At 26.0% G+C, this 18,676-nt stretch overlaps 1 protein-coding gene across 1 annotated transcript in view; it reads left to right on the top strand.

Moving 5' to 3' along the window:
* LOC100200066 (uncharacterized) overlaps window positions 1-15,418 on the top strand; it is a 28,778-nt gene extending 13,360 nt beyond the window's left edge. The window contains exons 3-5 of the mRNA XM_065799942.1: window positions 4,536-4,878; window positions 4,966-5,022; window positions 14,898-15,418. Of these exons, the coding sequence (XP_065656014.1) occupies window positions 4,536-4,878; window positions 4,966-5,022; window positions 14,898-15,223 (726 nt within the window). The 3' untranslated portion in view covers window positions 15,224-15,418. The remainder of the gene's footprint in view (window positions 1-4,535; window positions 4,879-4,965; window positions 5,023-14,897) is intronic.
* Window positions 15,419-18,676: the final 3,258 nt, after the last annotated feature.

Genomic DNA, 18,676 nt, shown 5'->3' with positions numbered 1-18,676 from the left:
ATAGTTTTTGGTACTTTATTCATTTTTAAATTAGATTGAAGAACTTGACTCAAAGCATAGATAGTACTCAGAACACCGTTTAATAGCCCAAGCAATTGCCTCATTACTACTAATAAACCCTAAGCCGTAACAAAGGGCTCCAAATGTGGCCTCCGCAATGCACACCAAAAGTACAAACAGGGACACCATCCATGCGCAACATGGCACTGTTAATACTTTGATATTTTTCAGCTGTTGATGGAATCAGCCTCTCTGAGAGCTACCACAGAGTTCGGGAAACCTGACTACCAGCCGGCCTCAGAACCATAAAACTGGGTTTTAGAGCTGTACCCTCATAAGGAGATAATAGAATGAGTTGCCTGGTCATAAAAACAGTGACACAAGCAAACCCATGCATTGAGTCAAGAAGATCCAGCATTCAACATCCTAAACTGGAAACAATGTATTAAAAATACATCTGCGCCAGCCTAATAGATGAAGATGGGGTGCGAGGCTGAATGAAAATGAATAAATACCAAATGATTAATGATTTTCTTTTAATATTAATCTGTTGTGTGATAAAAAGCTTGATATATTATTAACATTAAGTTTTTTTTACTGTTTTTCTTTTCTTTTTTTTCAAAATTATAGGGACCCATCTGGTGTTTAAAGGTCTTGAGCGATCCCTAAAATTTTTTTTTATTCAAAAATTTTTTAAATTTAGTATTAATTTATTATATAGAACACATTTAAGGGGTGGCAGCAGACAATTTCAAAAGAAGTTGTTTTTAGAATCACCCTAATATTTATCTATCTCTTCATTTTCTTTATTTTATTATATAGTAAATAATATTGTATTCCATGATCTGTACATCTTAATGTGTATATGTTTATGATATATATCATTGTTTAAATTTATTATATTTATTCTGTATGTTTTTAGTGTATAATTGTCTCTATATCCACATTTTTTTTAAAAAATTATTGTCGATACTTAAATTTTGGAGGGGTGTGGGTGTTTGGCTTTTCTGTAGTGAGGTTTGTTTTATTGCAATATTGACTGATATGATGTAGGCTACAGGTGATGATAAGGATAGCAAGAATTTATCCCTGAGGATAGATGGTAGCCATTTTTTATCAGGCTTAGTGAATATATTGTGGCCCTGAGAATGAATTTTCACCTAGATTAATCCAGTACTTAATTTTTATTATATCTTATAACACTGTGATTTTTATTATCTTTCTGCTTTACCCTTAGTTTATTTATTTATTTTTATATTTATATCGTGGATTTTTTTTTTTTAATATTTATATTGTGGATTTTTTTTTCTCTTTTTATACATGTGTATGTAAATCTGGATAGATATCTTTTATATATTTTTTTATATATTTATTTATATTAAGTTAGTATATATGTGTGTGTGTGTGTTTGTGTGTGTGTGTGTGTATGTGTATGTGTATGTGAGTGCATATGTATGTGTGTGTCTCTCTCTCTCTATATATATATATATTAGGGTTATTCAAAAATAGGTCATGTCAAAAACTTGAAAAGAGCTCTAGCTTATGATCTGCCCTGACCCCAAATTAGTACTTAAAGTTTTTTACAAAAATTTTTTTAAACATCAGAAAGGTTCCCACAGAAGGCAAAAGGGTCAATTTTTTCCCTGTTTTTAGGAAAATTTTACCCCGCTTGTGGGACTCTTAAATTTCAACCAACCTAAAAAATAAACTATCCAATAACATGGTAATAAATTCTACAACTTAAGTTTTTCATAAATAAACATTCAAAGCATTTCTTTTTTTCAACAAAAAGAGGGTTTTTAGTGGGTATTTTCAAAATATCTTACATTTCAATTCTTGTGTACAATTTTATATTTGAAAGCATAATTTTCAAATATAAAATTGCATGGATGGTGTCCCTGTTTGTACTTTTGGTGTGCATTGTCTAGGCCACATTTGGAGCCCTTTTTATAGTTTAGGGTATAATAATAGTAATGAGGCAATTGCTTGGGCTATTAAATAGTGTACTGAGTGCTATCTGTGCTTTGAGTTGAGTTCTTTAACAAATTTAAAAATGAAGTTTCAAAAACTATAAAACACAAAAAACCATCATCATCACCAAGTTCACTAAATCTATCATTCACTAATATTCGTGGCCTTTAATATAACTTTTCTTCGGTTGAGTCTTATCTCTTGCAAATTTCACCAGACCTACTTGCTCTTTTTGAGACTTATTTAAGTTCAGTTGTCTCAATTTGTAATCTTAGTGTTGATGGTTATCTTCCTTTGGTTCATAAAGACTCCAATAGTCACATGCTTGGCCTGGGCATTTACATTCATAAGAATTCCCTTATTTATTGGGAAACTAGGTTTGAATCCACAAACTATTCGTTTATGTGCTATCGTTTAGCACCACTTCACTCTATCACCTTTCCCTTTGTTCTGCATCATTTTCCTTCATCTCAAGACTGCACTCTTTTTAATGTTCTCTTTTTAATGTTTTAATGTTTCTGATCAAATTGACCATGCCTTTTCTCTTTATCCTACAGCCAATACTGTTGTTGGTGCATTTAATGCTCATCCCACTGAATGGCTAGGCTCAAGTGTCAGTGACTCTGCAGGTGTTAGGGCCTACAACTTTTGCCTTTCTCAATCTCTAACACAAATAGTCAACTTTCCAACTTGCTTTCCAGACAATCCAAATCATTACTTTCTCTACTAGGCTTATGTCTTGTTTCTGATCCTAGTTAGTGCTAAGTTTCTCCACATTCACCTTTAGGTGCTTCTGATCATGGTTTGATTTCTCTAAAACTATTATCTCATTTTTTTTCATCATCAGAATCCCCTTATCATCGTACCTCTTACAATTACCATAAAGCTGACTGGGACTCTGTGTTATTTTCTTCGTGATGGCCATTGGGTAGAAATCTTTTGTCTTCCTGCTGACAAATGTGCTTTATGTGTAACTTCTTGGTCTCAGGTTGGCATGGAATCTTTCATTCCCTCTCAACAATTTTAAGTCAAGCCTCATTCTTCTTCATGGTTTCCTCTCATTGTGTTGCTGCAATTTCTAATCGTAACCATTACTTCCATATCTATTGCCAAAACAATTCTTCAGAAAACAGACATCTGTTTACTATTGCTCCAAACTATTATAAAAAGGTTTTGTCTTACGGTATTTTCAAACGTTCTAGGCGCGATAAACAACGCTCGTTCAGCTTATAACGAGCGTATAAAATAACGCTCGTCCAATAGTTCTGGATTATTTTTTTATTTTCATAAAATATTTAAAAAATATTTTTTATTAAAGATATTCTATTATCAAAGCACTGACATAAAATATAAAAAGCACTACGTCGTTCTTTTTTGCACTTACATAATGAATGAGCAGTTTGAAGTCGTTAATAGTCACTAATTTCAATAACGGAATGTGCACGTGGAAACACAATGTGAATACAAAAATGCGCAAATAAAATAAGAATGGAAAATTAGAAAGCCATTATAAGAAAATAGAAACTACTGAGTATTTTAAATCTTGTGATGTATGAGTATTTTTAATCTTGTGAAGCATGTGAGTATTTTTAATCTTGTGAGCATGAGTATTTTTAATCTTGTGAAAATATCAAGTAAGATTTATTTGATTTATTGTTTGTAATATTCCACACATCGTTTATAATAAAAATAAATATTAATAATAGAGTAGTTTTTAAAATTAGTTTTTGTTCATAGTATAGGTTTTTTATTAACTATTATTTATTTTAACTCAAATTTAAAATGATTCTGTTGTTTAGAATGTTCGCCATCAAGGACATTCGAAAAGAAAACAAAGTAATGTCAACATTTATTAAATGGAAAGTTGGTAGAATATAGCTATAATATAGATACAAACGATTAACTGTTAATTAAGTTTACAGTGTAACATTTTAAAATACATATATCAAAACAACGAAGCAAAACTGTCACTAAATTTTACTTTAATACTAAATCAATAAGAAATCAATCAATAAGTTTTTGTTTGATATTATTTTTTAATAACATAAATAGTAAATTAATAAAAAATAGTTTAATAACATAAATAGTAATAAAAATAAAATCGCGATCTGACAATATACAAGAAGTTTGGAAGTATAAAAATCTACTTCGTTGAAGTAGTTTCATGAGTGTGATACTAATTTAAACATTTTTTGACGAAAGAATTATGTAACAAATATAAAAAGATATAAAAAATAAAAAGCTTTTTATGAGCATTTAATAACTTTCTTTTCTGATCATCAATATGGATTTTGATTTTCTACTGCTAATTTGTTAATGGTAATGATTAATAGGTTTTATCACAATATGATTTCGACAGTTTAACCATGTACATTAAAAGAACAGCAAAAAAATTTAAAATTAGATAATTGCACAAAATTGATGATAAATGCAATAAATTTCATGCAGTTGCAGCAAGAAACAAAAGGCTTTCAAAAGCAACTAGAAGTAAAACAAAATAAAAGATAATAAAATGCTTTGAAGATTTTTTTTTTCAATATTTTAAAATTATTTTTAAATGTTAGGTTCTAGATTACACAATAATTGGTTGTGATCATGACACAATTGAAAACTGCTTTTGTGTTGATCCAATTGATTTTGTTGCTGAAGAAACTGTTAAAATTGGTGATGATATATTCATATTCCAACACCCTAAAGGTGAGGCTAAGAAATTTAGTTATGAAAAAGTAATCAATGTTGACCCACCATTTATCTACTACAATGCAGACACAGATATTGGTTCATCAGGTAGTGTTGTCTTACGAAAACTCAAACTAATTGCCATTCACTCTAAAGGTAGTGATGCTCTGCAATACAATAAAGGGACATTGTGCAGTGAAATATTGAATCATCTAAACCATGGAATTTGTAAGTTATTTTTAAATAATGGTGGTGCTTGAAATTATGATAGTGATGACGCTTGAAATTTTATTACTGATGTACTTTTTTTTTCAGATACTAATCCGAAATCATTAACTGAATCAGCTAATGGAAGAAGAAAAAATGAAATTTGTATGTGATAAATAACTACAATTATTTGTTTTCCTATATATGAATATAAATAAAGATATAAATAAAAATAAATATATTGATAAAAATAAAGATATAAATAATCAACTGAAATATATTTAACAACCACTATTTAATAGTGATTCTTAAATATATTAATTTTTACTAAAAATTCCCTGATTTAAAGAAAATGTTGTTTTAACATTTTCATCAAGTAAGTTACTTTTAATGACATTTTACATTCAATGGTAATTGTGAAGAAACTATGTTTAGGAATATCTTATGGTAATTATTGGCAACTGGTAGTAACTGTCTATATATTGCTAATAATTGTTATCGAAAATAGTTCATTAAATATTTGATAAAAAATTGACAGAGTATCTGCCTTCTCAGATTAAAACAAAAAAACAAAAACTAAGTTGTAATGAAGCAAACAAAAGATTGTATTATGTGTAAGATTGTTTTCAAAAATAAATAATAAAGAAACATAATCTTTTTTAAATAATGAATTAAGATTTTATTGTTTAAATGTTTTTAAATATTGTTTGAAATTAAAATTGATTACAATCAAGTACTTTAAAATATGCTAATAATTCATTTTAACAATGTCTGAAAACTATTGCTGCCATTGAGGTCTTTATATTTTCATTTTATGTTTAAAGACAATTAGTTTAAATCCTTTAACTTGAAAATTTTATGATTTGTTATTGTTCTCCAGAATACAGATTTTTAATGTGGCATTAAATATTTTGCATATAGTTTTTGATTGCATTGAAAACATTTAAATGTAAGAAATTAAGGAATTAATTTGAAGACAAGAAAAAAAGCAATAATTTTGAGTAATTATAATTGTCATAAATAATTATATATTGTTGAGACATATAAATTGTATAAGTTTTGAAATTTTATTGTTATGTATAATAAGTTAAACAAGAATATAAGTTAAACAAAAAATGTGAATTTTACTTTAGTAATAATTAGTTTTGATATTTGATTAAAAAACAAGCGTGTACTTCTGGCTCATATATTAAGTAAGTTTGTTTATTATATTACATGTACATTTCTACTCATTAGCTAAAGTGCTAAAGACTAGATAAAGTGCTGGAGATAATTCTCATGTATCATATGACTGATGATGAATGAATGCATTACATGCATAACATGAGGCAAGGTTTGCTCTCCTTAGGTGTAATTTTTTTAATTTTATATTTGTTTTAGTTAAAAAATATTTAATGTTTATTAATTAGTGTTCATACATCAACTGATATATAAGTGTTTAGTCTTCTTCGTTGGAAACTTAATGCTGCCACCGCACATAAAACCGCTGGTTGAATAGTCAGTATAAGGCTGGCATGTGCGATTTAAAAAAATGCATTTTTATTTGCTGTTTAAATTTAAAAAAAAGACAAAAAAAATAGCAATGATTAAACAAAAAATGAAATAATACATTTTTATTTAAATTCTAAACAAAAAAGTAAAAATAAAAACTTTAATTTCTAAATGAAAAGATAAAAATTAAAGTAGCAAAAAAAAGTTCTTAATTATAAATAAAATAATTTAAAAAAATGCAAAACACCTGCCTTTATTTAAATTCTAAACAAAAAAATAAAAATAAAAATGGCAAAAAAAAAAAAAATAGGTTTTTAATATTAAATAAAATGATATAAATAAAATAGCAAAACGAGCGTTTTACATAAATGCTTATTAAAATAGCTCAAATAAAAAAGGCAAAAATTTTATAGTATTTTTATGCATTTTTACAGTAGCTTATAACTTTTGAGGTATAAGTAGCAAAAAACTAACAAAATTTCAACTAAAACTGCCTAGGCAGACAAAATAAAAAAAATTTGATTTATTATAGTTTTTTAATGCAATAAAATAAAAAAAGATTTAAAGATACCTAGATTTATATTAAAATTAAGTATGTTATATACTCAAATTGCATTGTTTAATTGCTCAATGTCAAAGTCGACATTAAAAAGACTGATTTTCCTATATTTTATTTGTTTTTTTTTAAAGAAGAAAGCAAAAATACAAAATGCTATCTGTTTGTAAAATATATTTGTATAATTTTAATGTAACAAGTATATATTGTCCTTATATGAATATGTCTATGTAATGCAAGCGTATATGTTTATACCCTCATATGTTGGTTGTTCATGTATACATATATACATATATACCTCAAAGACTTTACTTTTTACCTCACTTTTTACTTTTTATATCACTTATTATTTTTTACATCACTTTTTCAGTTATATAATTATATTTATCATCAGTATTCGCGTGTTTATCTTATTTAGATAAGGCATTTACTTCTCACCACAATTCATTGTTTTGCTTTTAAATCTCACTGTTTTGTAACTATTTATCTTTTCTTTTTTCTATATAAAAATCTTTCTGTTGTATGTTTTTAAATGATACACATCTCTTCACATTCAGATTTTTTATACCATTTAAGTCTCTCTGTGTAATTTCTAAGTAAGGCGCATGCACATACATACATACATGCATCAATTATGCCATGCCTTCTACACATTTTTCACATAGTCTTAATTTTTTTATATCAACTTTCTATTTATCGTTAATATTTTAGCGCTTTGTAATTTTGGATATCTGTTGCTTTTTAACAGTCTGCTCTGTGCGCCTAATTCTACCCACCCTCTCACTATGTTATTGGTGAAATATACTTAAACAATTATTAATAATAAATCTTTGCTTAAATTTTGTGATTTTTTACTTGACGTCTGTCTAACTCTTACTTTAATATAATCTTTTCTCCTTCTTCTCTTACGGCTGTATGTGTTCCACATTAATAATAAATGTTAATGTAACAATTATATGTATTGCAATAAATCTTTTGAAATACTAAATTTAATAACAACCACCCTAAAGAAACAAAAATAAAAACAGAACACAAGTTATTTAAGTCACTTTTTTTTTTTTAATTTATTTTAATTTCCTATTTTGTGTCTCTGGGAAGGCTTGAAACAGGCAAAGAAATAGGTTTGGGGACCATATCTTGAAAAATTGTTACTTAATAAAAGAAAACAGTTAAAAAGTAGTTCGTTTGATTACTTTTAATTTTGATAAAATTTTTTGAACGTTTTAAAAATCTGCTGAGCTCGTTGTTTGGCAATCATGACACAAATATCTTCAGCACTGCATTGAGCTTATATTAATAAAAAATATTTATGATTTTTTTAAACTTAATCAAATTAAATCAAAATTCAATTCATGAAGTAAAAAGTTATGTTCATTCAAAAAATTTGTTATATGTGTATATTTATATAGTCTTGAATATTTTTCTTGTTTATATGATGGAGAAATAAACAAACATTTAAAAGAGAAAAAGATTTAGTTGATAAAACCAATAATGCTTAGTTTTGTATTTTCGTAAAGGTAAAATCCAAATGCTGGAGTTCTGTTATACTGGTACTCTAACCTGATGCTTCTCCTAATATAGATGATTGTGAAAAATCACACCTTCTGAATAGTTTCTTTGGTTCTGTTTTTGTTACAGACATTACAATAGCATTGCATCTGTCTTAGATTTGCAGACACACCCAAATTCTTTAAATAATATGTTTTTTTAGAATTCCATTATGTCAACTCTCCAAAAGCTTCCAATAAAGTTTTCCAAATCAATTGATGAATATCCAGCAATATTTTTAAAACCACAATCACAAATGCCATTACTATTCCTTATTTCATTCTGTTTGAATTGTCAATTTCAAAAAATGTCATACCTGCTATCTGAAAAATGGCTAATATGCCCCATCTTTAAGAAAAGAAACCCATCTTTAGATCTTTAAACTATAGACCTATTTCTATGATTAAAATTATGGAGTCAATCATTGCAGAAAGCCTTACAAATTACTTACTAAATATTAAATTTATTTCTGTTCATCAATGCGGCTTTTTAAAATGTTGATCCACCTGATCACAGATGTTGACAACCTCGAACAAGTAGGCCACTGCTGTCAATAACAAAAAGATTTTTGATATTTATGTGTAGACTTTAGAAAGAGAAAGCCTTTGATTCTGTGACTCACTCTAAGTTACTCTTCAAACTGCATTTCTACGGTATTAAGTACAAATTGCTAAACTGGATTACAAATGGTTCTCAATGTGTTTGTCTAAAAAGTGGAATACCTCAAGGGACTGTCTTAGGACCCATTTAATTTTTTAGTGTCAACACCTTTATTCTTGAACCTCTCGAGTGCCATAGAATAAAGTTTGATCTTATAATGAAATACAAAATTATTAGAACTTTTTTTCTGTGAAAAAATTATTAAGATATAGAATTCTCTTCCTCATCATGTTGTTTAATCAATCATCTTGTCTTTGTTGAATCAAATTTAAAAAAGTATAATGTTCGTCACGACTGCAGATTATATTAACTTGTTTTTTTTGGCATATACATAAGAGTCATGTAACACCGAAAAAATACAGTTTGGGCCAAAAAAACCTGCCAAACTTTTTTTTTAGAAATTTTACTTTTAATGGGTTTTAAAAGAGTTTCACTGAATTTAAACCTATATGTCTGCTTTTTGAATATTTATTAGTTATTTTAGTTTCCTTTATGATATTGTTTATATTAAAAATAAGTTTCATACTGAATCTAAGTTTGTTTTATTCTTATTTTCTTGACAATTTCATATTCAAAAGAAAAGTTAAATGCATTGTTCAAGCTTCCCTAAATATTGTTACATTTCTACAGATGAGATAAAAGTAGGAACTCATTATTCAATCAGGGCTAAAAAAAACCTTATATTTCATCATCAAAAAAAACCTATATCTCATCTGTAGAATGTATGCAAAAAAATGTAGCTCTCTTATCCAAATTATGTGGCTCTTTAACATGGCTGAATTCAGTCTTCAAGCCTTTACCTTGTTTCTCCGTGCAGCAGCCTCGTTGGTTCAAGTTTTGTAGTTATAAAGTTAAAGGAGGGTTGTAACCACAATTAAAAAATAGTTTTCTCGACTGTAGTGGCCTTCATGGCCACTACAGTTGAGGAAGGTAAATTAACAACAACAAAAAAAAGTCAAATCTCTGTATTTTTTCAAAAATCTGTGTTTACTCAAAGATATTAGTAATCAAAATTTAATTCATTTCTTCCATTTGAAAAAGGAGATACAGCAAGTGTTATTAAAATTAATTAGTAATTTTTGCTGCTATTGATAAAATGAAAGATTCATTTTAATTTGCCCAATCGTTTTACCAAGTTCAAAGAAATTTTACAGAGTTCAAGAAAATAATTGTTTTGTCATTTTTGACACATTATTACTGTAAATACCAACGAAATATATATTAAACTGTTCCAAAAGGTCAATAGAGCTCAATTTGAACTTCAGTTAATATATTTGAAATAAGAAAAACACTGCAAATAAAACTAGAAAAGTTGATAAGTAAAAAGAAAAATTTGCAGTAGATCATAAATGGAATGAACTTTCAAATTCTTAAAAAATCAAATTATATTTATAACATGGAACAATCTTCTCTAGAGTTTCAACCAACTTGAGCTGATGATGATGAGCTGATGGCATTTGGACTAATGACAGTTTATTAATATTATTGTGAGCAAATATTTAGCTACATGAACATCGTTAAAAGTAACTTGATATTGAACTCTCTCAATGATATTAGCCTTAAAAGTTGTTTAAAACTAAAGACCACCATTTTTGAACCTGATATGAAAATGAATCAATTCATTTATCAAATCTGTGAATCAATTCATTCACACAAATTTTTTTGTTCATTTTTTTTTTCTTTTTTCTTTAAATATTCATTTGTTTATTTAATTAAATTACTCTATTTGTTTATTTAATTTGTTTAATTACTTATTTTTATTTTACAATGTAAAAATAAGTAAATAAGACATTTAAATATCATTGAACATCATAAAATAACAATGATGATAATCTTCAGTTTTTTTACACTAGTATTTTTGCGACTCTGTAAGTTTTTTAAAAGATATTTAAGAAAAAATGGCTCTCCACTTAAAATAAGTTGCTGACCCCTGATCAGATGTTTCTCTTGTGTCCTTATACTTCTTTAGAAAATTAGTTATATTGCTTTTTCCACATTCAATTTTGTTTGCAATATGAGTCATTATAAATGGCTTCTCAATAATTCTTGCTTTATTGACATCAATCAGAACCATTTTTATCTATATATTATATATTCATACATCTAATCTAAGAAGTAATAAATTACATCATTAATGAGTACATACAAGGTTATATTTACATATATATATATATATATATATATATATATATATATATATATATATATATATATATATATATATATATATATATATATATATATATATATATATATATGTATATATATATATATATTCAAAGTTAAAAATCACTTATCAAGTTTTTATCATTTTACTGTGTTTTATCTATAGAGACTCATCAGAAAAGAATGCTCATCTTAATAAAACTTCAATTTATAACAAAAATTATAGAAAGTCATTAACTTTTGTCTTAACTAAAGTATAGCCACAAAAAAATTGACTGAACTTTTAGAGCTTTAAATTAACTATAAATGATACGAAAAAGTAAAGTTTTTAAGTATAAACAAAGCTTAGTACTACTTTTTCAAAAAAAAAAAAGTAAATAAATGTTTTCCTGAAAGATTGTTATTAAAAATGATGTCAAAAGAGCAAAGTAATCGTGAAAGAATTTTGTTTATTTTGTGTATTATCATCTAGAACAATTTCTAAACTAGCTAAAGTTTATGTTTTTGTTTGTTAATGTTTGATCAATCACAATCACAAGAATAAAATCGGGAAGAATAAAAGGGTTTGAAAATAAAAAATTGCCTCGGAAATTCGTTGTTTATACTTAAAGAATTCTGGACTATGAAAGAGCAAAGAGATACAATACATCTTCTGAATATTTTTTGATTTATCTTCATTGCTTCTAAGTTGCCACTTTTTTTTTATCTAACCAGTAACTAATGTGTAACATGCACTCAAAAAAACAAATCCACACCTGCAAAGTAGACAGACCATAACCATAGTTTTCTTATTTAACAACTAAGTTTTTAAGTTCACTGTTCATCATTTTAGGAGTTGCACCACAGTGTCAGTCAAGGCATAGCAAACTTGTCCATCTATCATTGAGAGTATTAGGTCGGGTTTAACAGCAATTTGAAAATTGTATAAGTCTTATAGATGTTGGAATGAGTTGAAACTTTTTTTTAAACTTGCTTAGTTTCTGTTGTAGTAAAAAGATTTGTTTCTTATGAAAAAACTAATTTAGTTGATCTGCAAAAAAGTACCGATAAAAATTGCGGATTTTGCCAAATAGTATTTTGCAAAATACAAGTATAGCTTGTAGGTTATTTTCAGCATAAACAAAAATATGTTCATCTTATCGATAACAAAAAACTTTTTTTGACTATAATAAGATAGAAATACTATATGTCCTGCCTTTAAAGACCACTTTCATGTCTGTTTATAAGAATGGCTTGTACATTTAGAGTCAAGCTTATGCCTTGTCACAGTTCAAATGCCTTCTACCATAAATGAAGTCTTTTGATTTTATTTTTCTGAGGATTCCAAATTTCCAAAACTGTGCCCCCCAACAAAAGACGCACTATTTCAGCAGCTGTGGTCAACTAAGTTGCACTTTGTGAATTTAGTAAAAAGTAACCTTTTTTTTTTTAGGTTTTAAAGGACTTCAAATATTTTTTTTCGTCTTCCTCGAATTCCTCCAAAATGATGAAAAACGACATTGCAGATATATACTTTTTTCAAATTCTGCATCTGCTCCCTCTAATCTTTTATTTTTGTTTGAAATATGGTCCGTCAATATGTGCTGCAGACCATTTTATTGTGAATTTTGATGCCATACATAAAAATTTTAATTTCAAAGACTTTTCTGAATCTCTTGTTGCATCAGTAATGCAAAATCTTTGCAAAATAAAATCCAATAAACAAGAATTTCTTTCTCCTTGGTTATGTTTCAACCAATCTTTAAATAACTCCATATTGAAAAAGAGCGCACATAATCTGAAAAAATTACAAAAAGTTGTGGATTGGTGTGGTGAAAAATTTTACACCGTTTCACTTTAGCTATACCCTGTTAAAAAAGTTAGCTTGGATACAAAAAAAAGTTAGCTTGGATAAATATGAATTCAAAAAGTTGTATAAGTTGAAAAATTAAAAACAAAAAAAGATTTTACGCAGTTTTCAAACCATATTATAATATATATTGCTTTTCTTATGTATAAAATAATATGTAAAAATTAATATTTATAAAATATTAAAATTTAATAATTAAGTAGTTCTTACCCTCTAGAGTAAATTCATCACTGCAATAAAATGGTTCCTTTCTTAAAATCTTGTTAAATGGTATTACAAATGCTGTAAATTTGTAACTAAATTTTTTCAAAAATGAAATTTCAATTTAGCATCTTTTTAATTGCTTATGATTTATTGCTCTGGAATGTTTTTCATAATTAACACTGCAAGTTATTACCAATTGGAATTTGCATTTATAAATATAAAATCATCACTTTTCATTTTTTAATTCCAATATGCACTTTGACAGCATGGTGTCGTTTGAATACTTTATATTTTTAAAATATAAATGCTTGATATCTTTAAAGTATAGACACTTAATATTTTAAAACATTTTTTTCCATTCGCCCTCTGTTAAGCCGATATATTTTTTATAAGGTACATTCTTAAAGGAAACAACACATTTATATCTGACGTTTTTTGATAAACATTTTCCACACATTGGACAATTGTTTTTTTGTTTTTTTTTAAATTTTCTATAATTTTTTCATTTAGGATTGCTTTTTTTTTCAGGGTTAAATTTAAAAAGTTATATAAAATAATAATTAAAATTGATATATTTCAAAAAGAATTTATGTTAGATGTTAAAAACTAATATTTTGGTTTTCATTGATGAAGCAAATAACATTTACCAACTCACAACAGAAAACTACACAAAATTCTTATGCGACAATATTACTAGTCCTTATGATAAATAATAATTTAAAAGTTTAAAGTATCCCTAAAAAATTAAACCATGGAAGCAAAATTGAATCAACTGCCCCAAAAGAAAAACATAAATGACTGCTTTGATGTAACAATGGATAATTTTTTTTTATTGAAATAAGCATAAATTTAAAAGTTGTGAATTTTCTTGATGTCACAATTAAAAACTTTTCAAAGACTAAATGATGAATTATTGTATATTAATATTAACTCTTAAATTATCCACCCCACATTCTAAAACAAATCTTAATACCAATTAATAATAGGCTAAACCAAAGCTCCTTTGATGAAAATCGTTTAAAAATAAAAAGTATTCAATGGACATTATGCTATCAAAGTACATATATAAAAAAAAAAAAAGTTGATGATTTTCTATTTAATTGGTCCATTATTAAAACAGCACCTGGATATGCTAATATTTTTAAAAAAATGCATATTATGTCTACAAGAAAAATTTGAAATAGTTACACATGCAAAACAGAAATGTCTATTAAATAAAAAATCTTTCGAAATATATAAAGCTGAAGTAAACAGTTCTAAAGAATACTTTCTATAATAGTGTCAACATATTCCACCAATGTGTGAAATATTACTCTAGGTAAGACATTTATGACTTCCTGTAATTTAATTTTTGGTATAAATTGAAGTTGTAATAATTTGATCATTCATAACTAATGAGTCGTTACAGACTTATCAGAAATGATCAAATTATTGAAAAAGATGAAAAACTTATTCTTGTTATTTTTTGCAATTTTATTTGCTTTATATTATTTTTTAACATTTTTTTTTTATTTGTTGCTAACTTAAGTTTATACAACTTTATTTTTTTAAAATTTTCTTTATTAGCTCTAAATCAACATATCCCGATGAGTCCAAAAAAAATTCGTTTAGAAGAAGTTCAAGTAATACGACCTACCGAAGAAATGTTGGAAGATTTATCTAAAGATGTATGTACTTATTGGAAACACTTTGGTAGAAAACTTAAAGTACCTAACTCTAAAATTGAATCGATAAGTAAAGATCATCATAACTACGACGACATTTCTGAAAAAGCTTTTGCTATGCTATTAGAATGGAAAGAGTTGAATCCTAATGCCACAACGCAAATTTTGTTTGATGTTTTGAAATCATATGGAAAAGTGGAAACGGCATTGAAGCACTTTCCGCAATAAAGTATTTTGTTTTACGAAATAACGTTGCCTAACGAATTTAACCTTCTGCTACAATGCAAAACTTGATGACATGTACACACATTCAAAGGTAGAAACGAAATTAATACCGTATGAAGAGATTTTTATTTATAATAATAATTGGATTGAAGTCTAAAACAATGAGATTAAAAAATAAAAAGATTAGAGATTTTATTACATAGACTTTTGTTTCACATAATGGAGTTAAAATATGTCATTTTATAAATGTTTAGTGTGCATTGGGAAGCATATATGTATATATGTATGTATGTATATATATATATATATATATATATATATATATATATATATATATATATTTATATATATATATATATATTTATATATATATATATATATATTTATATATATATATAATTATATTATATGACATATTTTAACTCCATTACACATAATGGAGTTAAAATATGTCATTTTATAAGCATTTAGTCTGCATTGGGAAGCATATATGTATGTATGTGTATATGTATTTATATATATATATATATATATATATATATATATATATATATATATATATATATATATATATATATATATATATATATATATATATATATATATATATATATATTATTTTATTGAAATAAAAAACACTTTTTAGTTTAAAATACATTTATTATAAAATGGCAGAACCCTGAGTTAAACAAACAAGTTAGGCACAGAGTTATTAAATTGTTCTAATTTAATTTATATTACCATCCTGTACTTTATTGTACAATACCTTTTGTGCAATAAATGTTAACTGTAAATTTGAGCGTATCTTTATTATTTCCTTTGTATTATATTTTTTATTATAATTATGTATTATAAAAAGTTTTTTTTTTGAATAGCAATTTTTAATGAATTTTTAATTACTTTGTAACCTATATATTGAAAAATTTTAGATTGGTCATTTTAAACCGATGATGAACTTTGTAAGTTCGAAACACGTATTTTAAACTAAAAACTGTTTTTTATTTCACAAAAATAATAATATCATTTGTGCTCACCAGACCTTTCGGAAATAAATATATACATATATATATATATATATATATATATATATATATATATATATATATATATATATATATATATATATATACATATATATACATATATATATATATATATATATATATATATATATATATATATATATATATATATATATATATATATATATATATATATATATATATATATATATATATATATATATATATATATATATATATATATATATATATATACACACATATGCATATATATATACACATATGCATATATATATATACACATATGCATATATATATATACATATGTATATACATATATGTCAGTAGCTTATTGACAAAAAAACCCTCTCTCCTTCCCCGCAAACTTTTAATCCCGGGCCCCTAAATTTCTTTGATATGTTTGCTAACAGTTAATGTCAAATATAGCATAAGTGCAGCGATTATATCAATGAGCAACCTATATCACATTTATGTTATTGTTATGCCACTTAATAAAATTGTATATATATTATTATTTATGAACTAATGTAGTTTGTTTTAGCTTTTAGATATAAATATATGTTACTCATTTTCTAAAGTGTTAGTCAAGATTGCAGTTAAAAATAATAATCTAAAATAGAGTTTGGATTTCTTAGCTCCAATTTAATAATAATAGTTCAAATATATATATATATATATATATATATATATATATATATATACATATATATATATATATATATATATATATATATATATATATATATATATATATATATATATATATATATATATATATATATATATATATATATATATATATATATATAGACACACACACGAATAAGATAAGAAGAATGAATAAGAATGTATGATGTAAATTTAAACATGTATTACAAAATTATTTTGATCAGATTCAAAACAGAAGCAGACAAAAAAAATGTTTACTTAAAATTTAATTTCTAATGAAAATTCAAATGCATTTAAATTTTAGTATTTTAGTGCTGAATCGATTGCAATTTTCATTCAATATAGCTTCAATTACAACACTGTAAAGTAATTGCAAATATTTTTCTGGTTGAGAGCTTCACACCTTCAAGTGAAACGTAAATTTAGCGTGTTCAAATTATTCAGAAATTTGTTATTTATATATTTTAAAGTATAAAAAATTTTTATTGTGTCAGTACAAGAATATCTTAGCCTTTTATTGATTACTTTTATCTTTAGATTAAAAATTATATTTCCTATCTCAACAAAAATTTGGAGTTTCTATGTTGTTTTAACAGAAACGGTTGTGGTGAATCCGGTTTTCTATGTTTTTTATGTGGTGAATCCGGTTTTCTATGTTGTTTTAAAAGAAACGGTTGTAGTGAATGGTAAAGAAACTAAAATCCCTGATTTTTTTTCAAGTTATACCATTATATAAGTATAAAAATTTAAAAAATCAAAAGTTATTTAATTCACCAAGTCAGTATAAAAGTGCACAAAAAATGAGTTATGAGTAACAACTGTTGCTTGAAAAGTAATCGTGCTATTTAATTAAAATTAAAACGAGCCTGAATATTATTATTAAAAAGAGCAAGATTATTATGTCAACTCTAAATTTTTGATAAAATCTCTTTGATTAGGTAGTATGATTATACAGCTCTAGAAATATCATAGATTTATTGCTCACACCTAAAATAGTTTCAAGGAAATATCATTTTAGAAAAATATTAATGGTACTATTGGCGATATAAGCCTCGTATGCGTCCAATATCGCCATCCACACCTTTTTTTATATTTCGTTATTCATAACGCAGATTACGTTAAAGAAACGAATAAAAAATAAATGATTATTCATAAAATCATATTTGTTTAACTTTTTATTACAAATCAAAATCATTTAATGATCTTGTTTTTACTTTTTTAGTTATTTTGTGGTGATAGAATTATTGAACGGATACTAGATGCAGGGTCTGAAGATCCAGGACCCAAAGTACTAAATGAAAGGATAGATTCCTGTTGATCTGAATCCTGATATGGCATTTGCCAGTGTCGCGCGTACGCAACCATGCTTCAGTAAATAATAGTGGAAATTTCAGTTTTGTCAGTGATCGTCCAGGAAAGTTTCTTTGGAAACTATAAATGGAAACATCCCAGTAAGTTTTTAATGGTTTGAAAATGCTTTTGTCCAGAGGTTGAAGTTCGTGACTGCAATGCGCTGGAAAACAAAGCATAAGGATGTTTAACTTTTCGGCTTCCTCTATTACAGCAATATCCAAATGACTACGATGACGGTCGAAACAAAGCTTTTCCTGGTAAACGGTGCTGGTTAAAATGACGCAAAAAAGTACAAAATTCTTCCTTAGTAATATATCCTTTTGGAGTCATGCGAAAAATACTTCCAGGTGGCAAATTACCCCCGTACTCATGTTTCGAATTTTTCTTTTAT

This window comes from Hydra vulgaris, chromosome 06 (genome assembly GCF_038396675.1).
Source record: "Hydra vulgaris chromosome 06, alternate assembly HydraT2T_AEP".
Classification (NCBI taxonomy): Eukaryota; Metazoa; Cnidaria; class Hydrozoa; order Anthoathecata; family Hydridae; genus Hydra; species Hydra vulgaris.
This window is presented reverse-complemented; position numbering and strand designations above follow the sequence as displayed.